Below are 20,553 nucleotides of genomic sequence, written 5' to 3' on the forward strand. Positions count from 1 at the left end.
CACCCTGCACAGGAACACAGCAAGCTCCGTTCACTAGGAGAAGCAAGGCTGGGGACCGCACAGGAAGGGAGAGAAGGACAGGAGCTGGCGGGAGAGGCCTGGCCTCAGGGAGCTGTAAGTGCTTCCCATGGCTCTGTCTGCCCCATGCTCCTCAGGCCCAGTGGCAGCCACTATGAACATGTGGAAGGCAAGGCTGCTGTGCCCTTCACCCTTTACTCCTTGTCCTCTGCCTGCCAAGGAGGCCTCTGTAACCAGGAACCCTGGCCAGAGACTCCTAAGCACCATCTCGGCAAGTGACGTAGGAACTGGATGTGCTGGGGCCTGACCACCCTGTCCTGGAAGGTGACACGTCCTCCAACTCCCAACCTCAGGCTGGATGCCACCCTTTCCCTACCTGACAGCAACCGTGGGTGACCCTGGGCTTGGATTGACCCGGTAAGTGCTAAGGGGGTGCTCTGAGGGGAGCCTTCCCACACTGTGAAACCCTGAAACCACACCTCACAAACAAGACGGGTCCACATACACCTCTCAGCAGCAGGGCCCAGCCTGCGGCTCCTCTCTCAACTACACCCAGAGAGCTGAATCCCAGGAACCGCAAATGCAGCAACAGCAGCGGAGCTGGGGCAGCCCGGGGCGGACTGGAAGGCACCTCGGCCTCCACTGGGACCCCATTCTGGCTTTTTTCTTGTTCCTTTCATTTAAGGAACACCAACTTGCAAAGAGGACACCCAGGCACATGGTCTGGGGAAAGACTGAGTGGCTGCCCTTAGCTTCCAGGCTGGGGTCAACTCTGCGCTTTGCAGAAGTCCCGTGGACAACTCCACAAAGAGACGGGAGCAGAGTCTGCAGCAGAAAACAGGGCAAAGCTCGAGCAAAAGCAAGGAGTAGGGGCAGACGGCAGGAGCCTGGAGAACGCACAGCCTCAAGGCCTCGCCAGGGCACCCGACAGGCTCTGAAAGACTCCAGCTCTGAATCCTGCACACAGGATGGGGCAAGCTTTTTCCACCACCAAAGATGAGGTCAACTGAGTGTTCATTCTCAAAGTCCCATCAAACTGCAGGCCTGACCTCTTGGTCACCATCACTGGTGGCTCCAACCTGCTGGTTTGCCCAGCAGCTGGGCCAACCTGGGGCAGTAGGCCCCAGCTGCTTGCCCGGGGTTGGGACAGCCGGTGCTTCCTGACAGCCCCAGGACTGAACCTCTCTGGGTCATCTCCTTCGCTGCGCAGCTCGGGGCTGTGTCCATCTATTCCCAACAACCAGCTGTGCTGAGGGTTTGGTGCCTTGAAGGCAAGAACTTCTCCTCTGTGCCCCTCTCCTTCAGCGCCCAGCACTCTGCCCTGTGCAGGTGATCTACTCAACTCTTTAGGACTATGATTTCAATCACAGGCCACAAAGATACAATTCAATAATTTTCTTAAAAATGTATGATTCGTATTTAATATGCAGCCTTCATTAATAGGCTTTGTGTATTCCTTTCTTCCAAATCTTGTCAGAAATCTTCCCAGGCCATGCATTTCTAGCGAGAGGGTAGGGCTGGCCTTGGTATATCACAGAATTGCTCCATGCAGGCAGGGAAGGTCCCCGAGCCCTCCTCCGCCACACCCTCACACTAAGAACAAGCTAAGATCAGGAGAAACACAAATCCTCACAGCAAATGAAACCAAGCCCTCCTCTGGGGCTTCGTCCCACAAGAGGTCTAAAGCAGTTAGACAAGTTGCTTAAGGTCACACGGCAGATAAAATATTAATGAATACATCATCTCTAAGCTTAGCAAAAATGCCCCATAGAAAGTACACTCTTTGGGGCCTGGAGTGGGGCAGACCCGCCAGCCTTTCTTACACTCCTGGGGAACAAGCTCCCAGGCTGCCTGCACAGACCCTGCACCCGGCATACTGCTGTTCCCGCAGCCTTGGTCTGGGATCTGGAGGGATCCAGGGCTCTGGGATAGAGGGGCCCCTGGAGATGATGAACTCAGACATCAACGGCTCTCCGGCTCCTCTTCAGTTAAAACCTGGACAAGTGCGGGGAGGAGGCACTGGTTCAGGGGCTCCACGCGCCATCACAGCAGCAGCTCTGGCAGTAAGGTGTGTTTCGTGTTCAGCCCTATTCTTTCTACTCACAGATCCCAGTCCCACAAAGACCCATGCCAGGGCCCAGCTCTCAAATGTGAGTGGCACTGTGTCCCTGGCTTCCCTCCCGCGGCCACACCTTCACAAGGCCAGGTGCGAGCAACCCTCCCCAGCTGGCCTCTACCACACCCTCACTCAACGGGTGTCCCTGGGCGCTCCCCCAGCACAAATCCCGACGAGTCGCTAAGGGAAGTTCAGCGACTATGGGGCCCAAAGCATTCCTAGACTGCCAGGGACCCACAAGCCCGTGGCTCTCCTCTAGGGAAGCGGCAGGACCTACAGATGCCCCCACGAGGGCAAAGCAGCACATCTCAGAGGGAAGCCTGCACAGTGGGGTGCAGGGACCACTCCGCTACCGAGACGTGACCTGTCAGAAACAGTCCACCGTCCCACTCGGGGGCCCTCCCGGCATCCTGTAAGGTACTTGGACTTGGACACCTTCCTTGGGGGGCAAGGCCTTGCGTACCCACACACACAGACACCCACACACACAGACACCCACAGGTAGACCACACCTCACATCATCCAGAGGCCCAGGGAGCATCAACGAGTCCATATGACGGACCCTGGACCTGTCTCCCCATCACCAGGGCCCACGGCCGGGAACCTCCTTGGCCGGGGTCTTCTCACCTCCACCTCCACCCCCACCCAGGGCCATCCCCACTAAGACCTGCTGCTTTCTTCACTCGCCTCCGAAAATCAGATGCTGGGGGTGCTGTGGGGGTGCAGTGCCAGGTGTGGGGAGGACGTGGAGACAAAGCTGCACCGCCAGAAGGAGCATGGACTCTGGGACCAAAACCAAGCCCCCACCAATCCGCAGAGCAGCAGCTTCCTGGGTGAACAGCAGTAACTGGTCCGCTCACAGGTTGCTGTGGTTGGAGGTCACAGCAGGTCCCCCACAGGGTGGGCAGTTTCTTTTTTACTGACTGTTCTGGTTCAAGGCGTAGCACACAGTGGGACCTCAGTAAGGGACTCGTGAGCAAGAAACGAACACAATGGGAGAAAAGTCATCAAAACGCTAACCCGCTAACAACAGAGCCCGTTTTGCTGCATGTTTGCACTATTAAAAAAGAACTCTTTAATCTCTCCTTAAGAAATGTCATCACCATTCAATTCAAACTCTGGAGCTGGCTAAGGACTCTTGTCTACTTTGGAGCAAGTACAAGGAAATTTATTCAGAGCGGTCACCCACTATCGATTACGACGGTGCCGCCTGCCACCTCTGCGTGACCGCTTCCGGGAGGGAGCTGGACGTCTGCAGAGTGAGGAGGCCCAGGTTGACTTCACAGAAAGAAGTCGCATTAATGGGACTTCCAAATCGTGGAGGAGTGCAGCCATGACCGTGGCTCTGCATCACGCTTTCCCGCAGAGTCCGAGGGACCGTGGACACAGAGCCGCATGTGCAGCCGGGTGCCACGCAGCCACGGTTCACAATCCTCATCACGTAACTTTTCGGAAAGAACAAAGATCTCATCTATCATAAATGCACAAGTCAGGGCCCAAAACATTATACAAATCACTTTCCTTGCTCCAGGCACAACTCTGCATTTTGTCCACAAAGAGAGGAGAGACCGTCCCATGTGAAGGACCGTGGAGGCTGACAGGGGTCCCGAGTGCCCACCTGGAGAGTCATTCTTTCCTGGAGGCACCCAGACCAGACCTCAGGGCCTTCACACGCCTGTCCAAAGGTGCTGGAGCACACCAGGCCTGCAGCGGGAAGAAACCGTCTCCTGCAGAGCTCTCGAGCCCCAATAAAGAGCAACGTGACTGATAACATGAAGAAAAGCAAGCTTAAAGTCGCTAAGGACTTTCCAGACATGTCTTTAAATACAGCTCTAAATCCCCAGGACACTGACTTCACTGCCACTCTGAAGGAATAGATACACCCCTCTTCCAGCTCCTCCCTGCAAAGCAGCAGCAGCAAGCCACGTCCTGCTGAATAGTCTCATTTCGAAATCCCTCCCCAGCTGACAGTGATCTATGCCTACTTCCTGTGGGCGGGCAGGCATGGAAAGCTTACTACCTCAAATCTTAATGGGCTCATGAGAAAGTACGATGTACGGAGACCAGCTTCTTCAGCTTCATTAGGTTAACCCGATCATCAGTTTCACTGCATCTGACCCACAGAATCCATGCTGTGGCACCTGGGACATTCAAGGGCTGTCGCCTGGCACACGAGGCAGAGGACCCAGCAGGTGCGGTACTTGGAGCACGCTGTCCACCCTCACCCAGGCTTGGCAAGGGCAAGTGGAGACCCGAGGCAGCCTTTCAAAGGAGGTGGGACAGCAGGTCCAAAGGACTCCTGGGGAAACACAGGGCTGAGGACACCCAGATGGTGGAGGAAGTGAGTGGCCAGCCAGTAAATCGTTTACATCCAGCATAAATCCCTAGCAACAGGGGCCAGAGGGAGGCTCTCAGGATAGCACGGCACCGGACAGAGGCACAGAGCAGAAGGGTGCAGGGAAGGGCAGGGCCTGAGACAGACACAGCAATCGGCCCCCTACTCTGCCCTGATGGAAAGTGGGTGGGCTGAGTGCCAGGCAGCACGGCCTCAGCGATGCCCTTCCACCCCAGTACCCAGCGGCCTGGGCTGCTATGAGGACCGATGATAAAAGGTGGAGCCCTGCCCTGCTCAGACAGGCTCCTCCCCAGTACCTGCCCCAGATAAAATGCAACGTCTGAGCAAGGCACACAGAGCCTCCCACATGGCCCCACCTGAGTCTGGCAGCCTCGGACCTGCCCTGGCATCCAAATACTCTAGCGCAGCCACACTCAACTGCACCTCACATAGAGCACGCTGCACCCCCCTGCCCTCAGAGCCTTGGAATGCTCTTCCTTGGTGCAACCCACCTCTCACTCATTTCCTGGACACCTGCTCTGTGCCCTATGGAGGGACCCTCTTTGCACCCTTCCACCTTCCTTCTGTTCAATTGCAACTCAGCCCCCAGACCCTGCTCACATGTCTCCCCAGGAAGCCTCCTCCTCCCCTGGGAAGATGAACACACCTCATCTTCCCTATGTCCTCAGCACACCTGGGCACCTGTATCGCATTCTTGCTGACTGTTGGCCACCGGTTGGGCTGTGAAATTGCAGGTGGCAGTGGCAGCTGCCTTAGATAGGGCCCTCACTCGCTCAGTCCCCACAACAGCTTTTCCTGACCACACTATGTCTCTCACCTGGAGCACTGCAGGTGTGCTGAGCCTCTCCAGCAAGCCTGGGGGCAGCCGCATCCTGGCCCCGACCTCGGGCCCATCGCCACGGCCCGCGTGCTGCTCCCCACACCCTTCCCCTGCTCTGTCCTGGCCCAGGCACTCGAGGCCAGAATCCTCCTACTAGAACCTGTGGCCCCATCATGCAGCACAGATCTCAATTCAGGACCCCCTGCCATGGCCACCCTGCCTGGGGGCCAGCTCTCGTGGCCTCCCACCATGCGGCCTCATCACCTGAAAGGTGCCTGAGAGATGCTGCTGGTTTGCTGTCAGGATCCCTCTCTGGGAAAAGAGCCCGTAACGGCAGGCCCAGCTTTCCCGTTGCTGTGCCTGAGTGCCGAGAACAGGGCCCGACCCGGAGCAGGCGCTGATAACTGCACGTGGGCTGAGTGATTCGGGGCCCAAGGTGCCCAGGATCAAGCTCTGTCCTGAGAGATATCAGGGACATCTACGAAGTGCAGGCCCCACCTCCAGCGACCTTCTGACGCACCCTCCCCAGGGATGGCGAGGCTTGCACTGGCCATGCTGAAGAAAATAAAATGAAGACATTTCACCTAAGATACTGAACAAGGATCAGGTGCCATGACGATGCACCAGCGGCAGCAGAACAGGCTGCTTCTTGATCAAAGCTACCTCTAGGAGATGTGCCTCAAGACCTGCAGGAGTCTGTGTGGCCCCTCTCAGCAGTGGACAGGTGGGGGTCCCATTAGGCAGTTGGCATTCAACACGCTTGGAGGCTCTGGCCCTGACCTCTGCCCCATGCCTCTGGCTGGCACGACTGGTGTCCTGGAATGTGGGGCTGTATCTCAGAAGTGGCACTGCCAGACTGCCAGACCCACAGGGCACAGAAGGAACACAATCAGATAGCTCCTCCTGCATAGAAATCAGAAGGCTGCGACGCTGAGTCCCAATGTCCCCACATCATCTTCATTCTCATTCATTCATATTCTCTCTCTCCCTCTCTCTCTCTCTCTCTCTCTCCCTCTCATACAGGCTGGCAAGGTACCAATTCCACAGACTGGGAGCCATGGTGCCCCCACTGCCACAGCGCACTGATGGGGGCTCTGGCCAGGACAGAGATGTGGACGAGCAGTGGCAGCCCTGGCTCCTGGCCTCTGCTCCAGCCATGCACAGCCTGGTAACCGAGAGACTGGAACCCATTCACATGGTGCCTCAGCAGGGCCCTGGAGCCCAAAGTGCCTCATGCGGGGTAGAAATATAAGCCACTGTGACACAGTATGAAAGGGAAGGGGTCCTGGGCAAGGTGCTTATGCTCCTAGACTCCCAGTTCCACCTTCTATAAAAACTGGAGAACAATGACTGCCTGGCAATAAAGCCCAGAATGTGAACAGCACCACAGTGGACAAGGGCTGTGGGGAGACAATCTTGCCTGATGCCTACTCTGTGCTTGGTGCAGGGCCAGGCACTTGCTATAGGTTAGGGCGGGCGAGGAAACCACGGCTCGCTGGTGCCTCGGTAGGCAAGTCTCACGGGGACATGGCCACGCCCACTGTCCACGTCTGTGGCTGCTTCTGTGCTACAACAGCAGAGAAGTTGTGAAAAAGTCCATATGGCCCGCAAGCCTGAAAATATTTACTATCTAGCCCTTTACAGAAAACGTCTGCCAATCCTCACTCGAAAAACCTTCCTCAGTCCTAGCAGCAGCCCCTCGAGGCGAGGACTGGGAACTCGGCTCCCCCAAGGATGCACAGGTAAGCAATGAACTAGGGCAGAAACGCCCTCCATCCAAGCCCAGGACGCCGCAGAGAACATGGACCCACCAGGGCTTCCGTGAAATACTCAAACTTTTTTCTTAAAGGTTGACCCAGATCTGTTTGGTGACCAGTAGGCAATTCAGAGCCTCCATGTAGAAAAGTGTCCTGGCCGGCCGGGCGCAGTGGCTCATGCTTGTAATCCCAGCACTTTGGGAGGCCGAGGCGGGCGGATCACGAGGTCAGGAGATCGTGACCACGGTGAAACCTCGTCTCTACTAAAAATACAAAAAATGTCCCAGCTACTCGGAGAGGCTGAGGCAGGAGAATGGCGTGAACCCGGGAGGCGGAGCTTGCAGTGAGCCGAGATTGCGCCACAGCACTCCAGCCTGGGTGACAGAGCGAGACTCCGTCTCAAAAAAAAAAAAAAGTGTCCTGGCCACAGATTCTCACACTCCAGTCCCTCCACAGCACCTGCCCTTGGGCGTGAAGTGGGAGGACACGCCCTCAGCAGGAGTCCACCCTGAGTGTGGTGTGAGGCAGCTCTGACCCTCAGGAGAGGAGGCAAATGGTAGAGGAATGACCAGATCTGAATCCCAGGAAGACAAGCACCATCTTTCATCCCCTGCAATTTACAGCCAGCCCTGCGTGAGGAGCGCGGGCAGTGATGATTAAAGATACACTTTGGGATATGGGTGGTAGAAGTGCAACGATTAAAATTCAAGTGGCCTTTTGGATATCACTAGAAAGGAATTTAATAAATGCCTTAAGCCAAATGAAGTCATCTTGCAATACTCACCTGGCAAAAATAAATGTTTCCTTTTCTTAGGAAAAAAGCATCAAATCACTAGGGGATAGGAAACGTAAAGTGTGATGTTCGCCCGTTCACTGGGGAGTCCCCTCCCCACCTGCACAGGATGTGTGTGAGGAGCCATTCTAAAGCAGCGTAAGTAACTGTTTCAGGTGTACCCGCGGCCCTGAAGGCAGCTGAGGGTCTCCAACGAGAGGTGGCCTTCACCAAACTGGAAATGGAAACTCCCAGGCCCAGGAGGCCGGCTTCGCTGCTGCTCACTCACCGTACTCAGAGCCCTGAATATTCTCCAAGAGGAAGAAGTCACTGGGATTTAGAGAAAAGAACCTGGCTTTGCATGTCCTGTCAGAACCTGTTGTTCTTTTTCATTCCACGGCCTACCCCAGCTGCTCTTCTGCTGCTGAGTCATGCCCCGCATGGGGTAACCTCGCACAGGACCCCCCCATCAAGTCAGCCGCCGCCCTGCATCCTCACCTCCCCAGCAGCCTCACGCACCCAGGGATCACCCACTGTGGGATCGCCCTCCCCAGGTTTCACCCACCCCCATCCGAGCTTCCCTCTCCCCATCAGAGCCACACTTCTCAGACTTACCCATGCCCTTTGACCCCACTTGCTCGACGACCCCCTCATCCTGGCTGAATTCACCCCCATGCACCTGCTCTCAGCCATCGATGACCACTGCTGACACAGGGTTTGGATCTGTGTCCCCACCAAATCTCATGTCAAATTGTAATCCCCAATGTTGGAGGTGGTGATGAGATCAGGAGGTCTGACTCTCCTGAGGGGTTTACCACCACCCTTCTCCACGCCATTCTCATGCTTGTGAGTGAGCTGCTCTCCTGAGATCAGGTTGTTTAAAAGTCTGGGCACCAACCGGGCGTGGTGGCTCACGCCTGTAATCCCAGCACTTTGGGAGGCCGAGGCAGGTGGATCACAAGGTCAGGAGATCGAGACCATCCTGGCTAACACGGTGAAACCTCGTCTCTACTAAAAATACAAAAAAATTAGCCGGGCGTGGTGGCAGGCACCTGTAGTCCCAGCTACTCGGGAGGCTGAGGCAGGAGAATGGCGTGAACCCGGGAGGCAGAGCTTGCAGTGAGCCGAGATTGCACCACTGCACCCCAGCCTGGGTGGGCCCCCCCAAAAAAAAAAAAAAAAGTCTGTGGCACCTCCCCCACGCCTTGCTCCTGCTCCAGCCATGGAAGACACGCCTGCTTCCTCTTCACCTTCTGCCATGATTGTAAGTTTCCTGAGGCCTCCTCAGAAGCCGAGCAGATGCCAGCACCCTACCTCCTCTACAGCCTCTTTGGAACCATGTGCCAATTAAACCTCTTTTCTTTACAAATGACCCAGCCCCAGGTATTTCTTTTTTTTTTTTTGAGACGCACGCATCCATGAGGGAGCACACGACCCTTGGGGGAGCAGGGCCATTCTCTTCCATCTGGGCTATCTCTGCATCATTGGCTCCTCTTCCAAGCCTTTTGTCACCCTCATGACAATGCCCCTCATTCATTTTTATGTACTATCTAGTTCAGGGCCTGGGATGGTGTAGGTGCTTATAAACAACCTTTTACTGACACGTGTCCCAAGGGGATTTTAAGCTCCCTTGTAAGGGGTTAAAGAGTAACTAAAACCTGTAATGGCTCAGCTAATAAACACCCCAGTTTAGGGGAGAATAATCACCCGATTGCTTTCCTATGATTACTATGTATTTTCATTGCCAAAAGATGCAATACAATTTCATGGTTACTTGGCCCTGTAAAATAGAAATACCCCCGATTCTTAAGATATGAAGAGGTTTATAACCAGGGTACTGGCAGTTCAAGAATGAGTCCCTGGTACAAATGAGTCAATTCATGACAAAATTTAATTTCAAGAAAATTAACTCAATAAAGATGCCACAATTGTGCTTAAAGTTTAGTACCTATTAGGAGTTTTAGGGAGGTGGTGCAGAACCATGGGCAAGCCGATCCATTTTCTGGCTCCTCAAAAATGCGATTGACTTAACACCTAATTTATTCGTAATGGGGACAGTATCACAAGGAACTCTGTGTTTAATGAGGGAGGTCTGGGTCTCAGGCAGCCTAACCAATCACAAAAATGGAGTGCATTCGCAATTTACAGGACATTAAGTTTTGTTTCCTGTCATATTACAGAGAGCCGATCAACAGCACTAGACTGACAGCTACTTTAACCAAACAGCCCAAGGTAAGGCTTTATGTCCCAGCAAATGCTGCTGGCCAGAAATTCTGTAGCTGCCAAACACTTCGAAGAGCAAAACCCAAGTCACGGACACGAACAACAGTCTGCTGACTGGTGATAATTTCCGTAGTGAGATCATTAGACCAGACAAGCGGCACAAAGGAAAAGCAAAGTCAGAATACAGGACTTCAGAGCCACGAAACACTCACACCCACCAAGGGGCACACTGACCAGCAACCGGTGTCAGGAACAATGCTTTGGGGCATCATTCTAGATGACTCACACGAAAACAGGCTCAGAATAAGAGACTGGAGAGCATGGAGGCCCAGCAGGCACCCTGTCCTGTGGGAAGAATGCATGCAGCCTGAGGCCCTATGAGGAGCAGCTGGTCAGAAAGACCCCCAGGCCCTCCCTAGCTGCTCTGGGACGTCCAGCCTTCCCCACTTCCACGGGCAAGGCACCAATGTTGGGACCCAACGCAGTGCCTGGGACCTATGCGGCCTTAGAAAAAGCCTCCTGCCTAGAGCTCCCCTTTCCAGAAACACCCGTCCCCCAGCATCAGCCTCCAACGGCAGCTGCCCCCCTGCAAATCCCGAACACGCAGCCCATGAAGGGCTGTGCTCACTGTGGTAGAAAGCCTGGCTCTTGAGGTGTCGGGATGAAAACCAGCCATACGCTTCTTTCTTTAGTACTCTGTAGAGATTTGATTCCTAATCCCACATAATGGTGCCTGCTATTTGAAACTGATGATGAAAGGCTGGCGCATAAACCCCCCCACAGCACCGCCTCCGCTTCAGCAAACATCGCGAACAAAATGAAAAGCTGCTAGAATAAGTGATGGGACACTCAAGGGAACAGAGGTTGCGTGTTCCAGAAAACTCAACCTCCTGAAGAATTGAATTTCATCAGAATTGGTGAAGAGCAGAAAATTTCATACCACACTGAATCTGTGATTTTTAAAAAAAATCTTTATTATACGTAACTCAAAATATAGACAAGGTGTGAGTCCCGAGCGTGAGTTTTTTGGCAGAAGTAGCTCAAACTCACAGCAGTCACCGGCATCCCTCGCATCCTCCTAGCACACTGCTCAGAATGTAACTTCCCAGCGAGCTCAAGGCTGCTGTCACCACGCAGGCAGAATGAAACGCAGCCACAAAGAGAACGGCCTGAAGTTCTTTTCCCTGTTTTACATCTCCTCAGATAAAAAGCATGCCAGTAGTATACTCTTTTATTTTTATTTATTTATTTTTTGAGACGGAGTCTCGCTCTGCTGCCCAGGCTGGAGTGCAGTGGTGCAAGCTTGGGTCCCTGCACCCTCCGCCTCCCGGGTTCAAGCAATTCTCATGCCTCAGCCTCTGAGTAGCTAAGAATACAGGTGTGTGCCACCACACTTGGCTAATTTTTTGTGTTTTTAGTAGAGACAGGGTTTCGCCATGTTGCCCATGATTGGTCTCGAACTCCTGAGCTCAGGCAATCCACCCACCTCGGCCTCCCAAAATGCTGGGATTACAGGCATGAGCCACGGCGCCCGGCCAGGAGTATACTTTTTAAAGACCGCATTTCAATGGAGAGAGTGCTCTGAAGGCAAAATCGAATGCAGCACACAGGCCCAGGGCACAAGGTGACAGGAAACGGCCCGGGCTCCTGGCACCCCCATGGTGGAGGGCACGAAGGAGAGCTCACCTGGTAGGTGTCCCACAGGCGGATGGTGCAACGCAGGGGCACCTCCCTCATCAGCAGGTTGTTCATCCAGCGGAAGGCAAACTGCAGGTATCTCACTTCGTGTTGGTCCAGGTGCCGGTGCACTTGCTCTGCACAAAACAAACACAGGCCCCAAGGCTGTCAGGGGAGCCCTCTGGAGGCACTGGCAGCCAGGTCACTTGTGCCCCCAAGGCCCTGCACCCGCCTCAGAACCCCACTCCAACAGGGAATCCCAAGTAACAACCCCTAAGGAGCAAAGAACTGATTCTATTAACGAGAGACTACAGCTCTCCCTTCCTACAACAAAGCGAAAGATGGTGGCGCTGCTGATGTGATGATTATAATCACGGCCATGTTTGGGCGCTTCACACCCTAACACCTAGGAAGATGGGGGGCTTGAGTCGACACCCACACCGTGGGGCTCCACAGACAGGCGCTCTTTCCCCGCCCCACAGAAGCTCCACAGACCCGCACTGGTGTCCCAGGAGGGGCTCAGAGAGAGGAGATGAGCTTGCCACCTCCTCAGGAGGGGCCCAATCTTGTCCAGGGAACGCTCCACCTATACCTGGACCCAACTGTTGAGCGGGCAAGTGGGACAGAAGGCCTGCAGGCCAGGTGGAGGACACCCCTCGATTCCAGGATGGGGACACCCCAAAGACAGCTGGGCCTCTGGAAAGAGCCAGGCTTTACCAAGCGTCACTCCCAGAAGCACACACTCACACCAGCCACATGAGCTCCCCTCTCATCAAGCTGTGGTGGGCAGCAGCTTTGCAGCCTCAGCTCAGACCCTGTGCTCCCTGCCTCACCCCCTGCCGAGTCCTGGCGGTGTCACTCCTGGAGGCAAAATCCCAGCGATCATGGTGCCTATGCTCCTCTTTCCAACATTCTGCCCATGAGGTCCTACGCTAAAGGGCCTAGAAGAATGGGTGGTTTTATAAAAACAAATAATCATTACTAATTATTGCCCAATTGAGCCGGATAGTGGATCCTTGGTTTTTAAAACGCGGGTGCACCTGAGGGCTGCTGAGAGCCTTCTTTCTGAAGCTCACTTCCTTACCCTGCTTCCAAGTTACACCTCCCTTCTCTCCACGCTTACCTAACCCTGGCTTGCCCTGAGAAGTGACTCTGAAACACTTCACAGGGATCTCCATTCCCTCAAAGAAAGTTCTAGAAATGGCAAATAAACAAATACCAGAGAAAAGCTAGTGTTCTGTTTACTGGTTTGTTTTACTCAAGTCCCTGGTAACTTGCAATATTTCAGCAACAAGCGAGAAGCAGGGGGAAGCGGAACAGGAGGGTCCATCCTGCAATGCCCTCCACCTGACGGACCAGGAGCTCTGCCAGGACATGCGAGTGCCGGCCTGGACTTCATGGCCGCGGGACCGGGAGCTGCCCTCATCTAAGGACAGGGGCTGGCTTCCAAGCAGGCTCCACTAAGCTGGCCCTGGAAAAGCATGGGCAGCTCTGGTCCCATGATAGGACCCTGCTGTGGCGGGAGGTGGTCCCTTCGCTGTCTCTGCCCTCACTGTCGCCCTCCTCCCCTAAACCACTGCTGTCCTCAGCTGACCAGAGCAAACATGCTGGGGCGGGGCTCCTGTAGGGCTGGGTGCGAGGGGACACCTGCAGGATGAGGCCCTGGTTCACACTGTGGGGTAGATGCAGCAATACATGCTCCATTCCAACACGACAGTGAATAATTAATTGTGGAAACTGCAGAACTAGGGGGAGCAGAACAGCAAAGGCTCCCCTCTGAGCCCCAGGGGCCAGCTTGGGAGGAAGTCACCAGGGAGGCTGGACGGCCTTGCCCACGACCCACAGGAATGCCCTCCAGGAGGCTGCCTGGACCCAGAGGCACCCACACACCCACCACCGTGCACTGCCTCTGCAGTAACCAACTTGAGCACCAAGGGCTCCAGGCCTGCAGAGAACAGGTACAAGCAGGCCAGGCAGGCCCCAGAGGCAGGTGGGGGTGGGGGTCCCCGGCAGCAGAGCAGCCTGCAGGGTGGCTCCTCCAGATGGCATCTGTTCACTTCAGATACTCAGTTGCTACAGCAGGGGGTTGGTCAGCTTTTTGCTTTATGAAGAGGTCTGGCACACGCCACACACATGGCCACTGATGCCCACACTTCTTCATTAGCAAGCCCACCTGTCTCCCCTGCCCCCATGAGAGCTTCAGAGGTAGAACATTCGGGTGGATGAGTGGCTGGGAATGCTGGTGCCTCATGACTCAGCAAGCCTGATGCATCAGTGCCAGAGTCGGTTGCAAGCACAGAGGGTCACACGCGAGCAGCAAGGACAGTTTACTCTGAGCGACTGAAAATGTTATTTGTGTATTAAAACCAAAATCAATGCATAATATGCCATAAAGTCAATTATCGTCATGAGTTGTTAGGATAAAACTGCGATTTCAATGAAATTTCATCTTTGCACTGGGCCTGTTCGAGCTCCATTGTCCCAAGTCCCCGGCACGTAGGCCAGGGATTGCCTCCCCTGCCTTGCAGCACTTCTGAAAAGTGTTGGCCTAGAAATGTTTGAGGAGCCAGGCCCAGAGACAGCCGGGGGACAGGGAACGCACGGGCCCGCTTGCGGGGCAAGGAGAGCCTGACGCCAGCGTGCAGTGGGCTTGGCAGTGACCTCAGGGATTCCCAAACGGGGCTGGACAACATCGTGTCTTCATCTTCGTCCTCCCCCTCCTCTTCATCCTCATCGCCACGGGAGCTGTTAAATACAGATTCTCATCTCGACTCTCTCCATCAGGCTCTTCCAGGTGGGACGTCGGAGACCCTCGAGGAGACGCTGACGTGCCAGTGACATCTCTGCACTGGGAACGCCTCAGAGGGCAGGTCACACAAGGACGCGGCACCACACAGGCCCACAGAGACAGGAAGGACAGGTCCCAGTGGCTCAAGCAGGACACCCGCTCCAGGAGCTCCACGCCGAGGGAGGGGAGGGCTGCAGTGCAGGTCCGGAGGCAGCGCCGGCGCGTTGTTCACTTAGCAGCTTCCTTCTAATCCACTGGCGCTTTATTAAAGACGTTGATTTTTAAAATAAAACTAATTTCACTACCAAGAAATGGTTCCCACAGTCTCTTATAAGTAAAGGGCAGCGTGGCAAGTGGAGAGAACAAAATGGTGCTGCCGGGGGGCCCCTGAGGCCGCAGCCTGCGTAGAATTTGATCTCACGGCTGCTCATCCCTCGGGGGACAGAGAGACCAAAGGGGGTGCCAGGAGGTGTCTCACAAATGGCCCACAGATGAGAGTGGAGCCATTCTCCCCACAAATGGCCCACAGATGAAGAGACACTGGCCCCCAGAATGAAGTTAGAGTGCCTAAGAAAGGCACCAGACCCCCACTCCCTCCTCGGCCTTCACCGCTGCCCTCCCCTGCAATGCCATGCCTCCTGCGGTGGCACCAGGTGACCAACAACACCCACGCCACCACGCAGGCTTCCCCACGCCCCGGGCTCACCCTCATGGCAGCCTTCCACCAGGGCACCTGTGTCTGCCCAGTGCGAGGCTACCCAGACGTCAAAACTCCTAGATGCTTCCAGAAACACCCCACACTGTGAGCCTTCCCCTCTTCTTGGTTCTATACACACCTCTATGGAAGCATTTATCACGAAAGGGGCATAAGTTCTCAGGGTGCCTGCCCACCCTGGGGTGTGAGCTGGTCAGGTGTGGGTCCAGGTCTCTGTCGCCTGAGTTTCCCCGGCCCCCAGTACACACAACTGAGCATCCATGAGTGTCTGTCAGGTGACTGTGATGAACAAATGAACACAGACAGCAAACAGGTAACTGGAAGACGGCCACATTCCCAGCCTGGCCGTCCTCCTCCTCTACTTCTATTTCTCAACACAGCAATAGCGAGGAGTTTTCCAGCCACACCCTAGAACATGGCATTCTTTTCAAACAACTTACAGAATCATTTCGAACCTGAAGTTAATCTGCAGCTACAAAACTAAACTGAGAGAAAGTTCTACGAAGCCCTGAGGGGGCTCCACCATCCAGGCCTGACCTCTGCCCGTGCCCCTTGGAGGGCGGAAGTCCACCCAAGCTGCTACCAGACTCTGCTGCCCCCAGCGCACTGACATGTGGAATTCAAGTCTGATAAACACTTAAAACAGCTGTTTAGAAAATGACTCCAATTTACTCAACAAAGCTCTTTTGCACAGAAAAAAGAAGAATGAGCTTCCATGAAGGAGCAGTTGGCTACTTGGGGAAGAGCAGCCAGGACAACAGCAACAGCTCCGGAGGAAAATCACTGCCTGAAACAGAGTGCCTGAGGAAGGAGGGGCCACACAGGGCGGCCTGGGACGGCAGTGTGAAAGGAACGCTCCAGGGCAGGTGCCTGGCCTGACAGGTGGCACCTGGTTTCACTGGCCACTCCCAGCCCACAGCTCTGCGTGGACATCTGGGCTGCAGCAAGTGGGTGCCGCCTTGCACTGGCTGAATGAAGCTCTGCCGTGGAGATGAGCTGAAGTCAGTAGCCTGGGGCCTCCTGGGACACACGGCCACACTGCGCATCCCTGTCTGGCCACTACTGCTCTGAAGGTTCTCCAAATGCTGCCAGGGCAGGGCCCCAATGTACCAGGGCAGCAGTGGGACAGTCACAGGCTAATCATCAGGACATGAGTGCTGTGCCCACATTTTACACAGGAGGCTTCAGGCGAGCTTTAGACAGGGCTACAGAGCCTGGGCATTCTTCCCTTTGGGTGTGTGTTCGCAGCCACTCCCTCTCTCCTCTCGCTCCAGGCACGAATGCAGTGAGAACCAAGCCCAGTGTATGATGAGGCCTCTCAACCAAGCACTCACAGGGCCAGGCCCTGGACCCACCTGGGGGACCCGGTGTGGGTGGGACTTGCCAGAGGGTCTTATCCTCTAGACTGTGACTTCCTCGAGGGCAGGGACTTTGTCCGGAAACAGAGACCGGGACCAAGGCAGGCCATGGCCCACCACACATGTGATGTGTGCGGGGCACACATTTGTTAACCACGCAGCCTGGCGCCCAGGGCGGCCTCTGCCATGGATGAGGATGAGGTGACTGCTGGGGAAGGTGCGCACCGCAGACTCAAACGCAGAAGAGGAGCCGTGGCTCACCGGCTGGTCCGTGACCTGCCTAGAGCAGCAGCAGCCTACCTGTGCCCGGGCTCGGCATGTCCCCACCTGGCGAAACAGACAACTCTACCATAGGCCTGGGAGGCAGGTGACATCTTTCCAACACAAACTGGCAAGACACAGACTTGAAAATGTAAACACATATTAAGATTTCTGGAACACCTGTCATTGTGGTAACTAAACAGAGTACAAATTAACCCTTCCTGCCCCACTTGCAGGGACTTAGGGGCGGAAAGCACAGAGGCCACCAAGCCCTCAGCCCCTCCCTGAGGGATGCTGACTTCAGGAAGAGGAGCCCGTTCCAGCCAGAGTGCAACGGCCAGCTGACCTGCACCCAACTCCCACTGCACAGCTCCTGAAGGGGGGCACACACCTCACACCCTGACCCTGGGGACCCTGGCCCCTCACCTGTGAGGTGAGGCAGGTGAGGGGACCTGTCCAAAGGTGCACGCAAGGAGGCAGGTGAGCCAAGATGGGCCTGAGGATTGGCCCCCCTCTGTCCCCTTGAAACGACCCCACACAACCAGAGCTGAGCATGGACCCACCCTTGCGTCTCTGGGCACCTGCGCCCTGGGCAGAGCCACCCACCCTCCTCAGGGCAAAGCCCAGTACATCTGCAAGAGCACCCGGTCACAAGGAACTAACCAGAAAACCGGACACAGTGTTAACCTCACAAGGACACAGCCAAGGCCGTTCTAGGGCGAGAGGCTCCTCGTTCATTGGTTCCTTAAGGAAAGATTGACCAGGGGCCTCCACTTCCCAGGGTTGCCTCTGAAAGCAAAGCTACAGGGAAGACAAGGCCTGTTTCTGCCCGCCGGGGGCTCAGCAGCCTGTAGGAAACAGACAAGGCAATCCAGCCTTCAGGCTCCAAGCTGTGCACTGCACCCGAATTACAAGCTCTCTGTGTCCTGAGTGCCTGGCTTTCTGCCTGATATAGGACCTTGAACTCCTGAAAGGAGCGAAAAGGTAAAACCCACGCCCACCCAGAGGTGATGGCAGGCACAGCACGAGACCACAGTGGCCACAGCAAGGGACTGCAAGGCGAGCGCTCCGCTGGGTCACCCAACACAGCCTGGCTAAGCCGGCTTGATTCTGGAGCCCATGGGACATCCATCCAGAAGGCACCGGGGAGTGTCCTTCTTCACACGGAAGTGGTCACTTAGCACGATTCCGTGGCTTCTCTGGCAGCAGGCCATGAAGGGTGCGGGCGCGGCCAGCCAGGGCCTCACACCCCCGGACGTGCAACCCCAGTGGGAAAGCCTCCTCCCGTCTGGGCACGGTGAAGGATGGGCTGCTAAACTCCAGGCATTACTTCCAGTTTATACACATCAAAGCTGCAAATGTACATGTCGAAAGGATTCATTTTTCTTATTTTATAAGTAATTGCGAGCAGATGCTCTTTCACTGATAAAGGTAATTTGGTTGGCAATAATTCTGAATTTGAAATTTCCATTTCACTGGAAATAAGAGTATACATACAATGAATGAGCAGGCAGGTGTAATTATTGTCATATTTCAGGCTGAAAAGGTTTTTTCATAAAGCCCTTATGTGGCAGGGCAAGGCAGTGTTATTGTTGTAAAGTCACCAGGAAGAGATGTGTCACATTGGCAAGCTGGAGAAACAGCCACAATATTTGTTGAACACTTTTCTCAGCACTTTAAACAGCAGATCCACAGACCGAAAATTCTGCTGAAACATCTTGTCTTCTTGATTAAAAATAAAAATAAATTATGCAAACACATTGTGTCCCAGGATTTATGCTAAAAAGGAAAAAACATGTATCCCATTGACTTGGCATAAAAAACATACTGTTTATGCAGGACCAGACACTACTCAGATTTATCGCCCGAAGAGCAGCATAACGGCTCACACTTAGACACCTGACAAAGAAAACCTTTCAACCCCCCGCACAAAGCCGAGAACAGACACAAATACATCACGCTTTGGCTGGGACAGCCATGAATAGGCTTTGATTCTGGGGGAAGATTTCAATTCTCCAATAGTTAAAAAGATAAAAAAGAACAAAAGCAAGAGCCACTGACAGTGAGCAGGGCCCCTCCGTACCAAGAGGCCCCCCACTCTGAGCCCACCTCCTTTCTCATTTGCATGGGTTGGTTTATGTCGCTGACAGCTAGAAAAGCCAGGTCCCCAACAAGCAGGGTCCAGTCACGCTCACCAGCCAGAACACCAAGAGCCACTCACTGCCAAGGGTGGGCAGAAGGTGGGAAGGGTTGAGACCAAGGATGAGCAGCAGCCCCGGCCCAGGCCACTCTGGGGGAAGCAGTCTGGGGCTGACGGCTCAAGACAGAGCCCTGTGGCCGCTCACCAAGGCCTCCGATGGGACAGTGTTCCTGAGCTGGAAGGGAACAGGGGAGAGAGATGGGGCTCAAGGAAGAGCAGCAGAATCATGGAGCCACAACGCCACTTTCCCGGCACGGGACACTCACTGGCGAATCCCTGCAGGCAAACAGGCAGGGCTCCCACCATCCCCGCCCCAGAACGGCAGCCAGGAGCCTTGGCCAAAATCCAGGCTGCTGGCAGGTCTTCTCCTTCAGGCAGCAGCCGAGTCTGGGCTGGACACCAGAGAGCACATTAAGGCCTCCGGTTGTAGAGTCAGGTGAGCCTGGGTATAGGGAAGGGAGGGAAGAAGAGGGAGCTTCAGCACTGAGCTTCATCAGACGGCCCCCGTTCAGTCATCCGCCCTATGTAATGAACCACAATAGCAACCCCGGTCACCAAGCTCTGAGCGGCTTTCTTGTTGGCGAACACATGGCTATGGCAGGAGAGTTAGCGCCCTGGCCCCACTGGGAGGGGTATGGAAATGCTGTGTCCCTGGGCCCCATGGGGAGGGGTATGGAAGCGCTGTGTCCCCGGGCCCCATAGGGAGGGGTATGGAAGCGCTGTGTCCCTGGGCCCCACTGCCCACTGGGAGGGGTACGGACGTGCTGTGTCCCTGGGCCCCATGGGGAGAGGTATGGAAGCGCTGTGTCCCCGGGCCCCATGGGGAGGGGTATGGAAGCGCTGTGTCCCCAGGCCCCACGGGGAGGGGTATGGAAGCTTTGCATCCCCAGGACTCTTGCAGATTTCGTCCCATGATTCTCCACATTTGGCTGGTCCCCCTAACCTGTACATAAAACTGGAATCATAATCACTGGCTTTCTTGAGTCCCATGAGCCATTCTAATGAATAATCCAACCTGAGCAAGTCATGGACACCACTGAATTTACAGCCAGCTGGGCAGAGGTGCAGGTGGCCTGGGGACCACTGAGGTGCAGCTGGCGTCTGAAGTGAGGGTGCTCTTGTTAAGGACTGAGCCTTTAGCTCGTAGAGTCTGACACCAACTCTGAGACGTTAGCGTCAGGATCGTGCGGTGGTGTCCCACATTTGGGGACAAGCAGAATGCTCCCACCACCACTAAATGGCCCTGAGGGCTGAGATCCAACCAGACTGCAAGGCAGAGGCCAAACTGCAAACACATTCCCTCAAGATAACTTCTCCACCGTTCATTTAATGTCAAGGTCGTGCCACACAACTGCTGTCTTCTCACACACTCAACACAAGGGTGGGGCTGAAGACAGGTCAGACCCAAGACACAGCTAAGTATGCACAGGCAGGCAAGACGGAAGAGGTCACACCAGATTCATTCCTGGGCCGTGAGGACAGGGACCGAGGG

At 55.0% G+C, this 20,553-nt stretch overlaps 1 protein-coding gene across 3 annotated transcripts in view; it reads right to left on the bottom strand.

The window, feature by feature from the left end:
* The window catches only part of TBC1D22A (TBC1 domain family member 22A), a 400,970-nt gene that overhangs the window by 119,960 nt on the left and 260,457 nt on the right, over window positions 1-20,553 (bottom strand). For all 3 annotated transcript variants that reach the window (XM_030815341.1, XM_030815343.1, XM_030815342.1), the window contains one exon: window positions 11,749-11,876. In XM_030815341.1, the coding sequence (XP_030671201.1) occupies window positions 11,749-11,876 (128 nt within the window). The remainder of the gene's footprint in view (window positions 1-11,748; window positions 11,877-20,553) is intronic.

Source organism: Nomascus leucogenys, chromosome 7b (genome assembly GCF_006542625.1).
Source record: "Nomascus leucogenys isolate Asia chromosome 7b, Asia_NLE_v1, whole genome shotgun sequence".
In the NCBI taxonomy this organism is placed as follows: Eukaryota; Metazoa; Chordata; class Mammalia; order Primates; family Hylobatidae; genus Nomascus; species Nomascus leucogenys.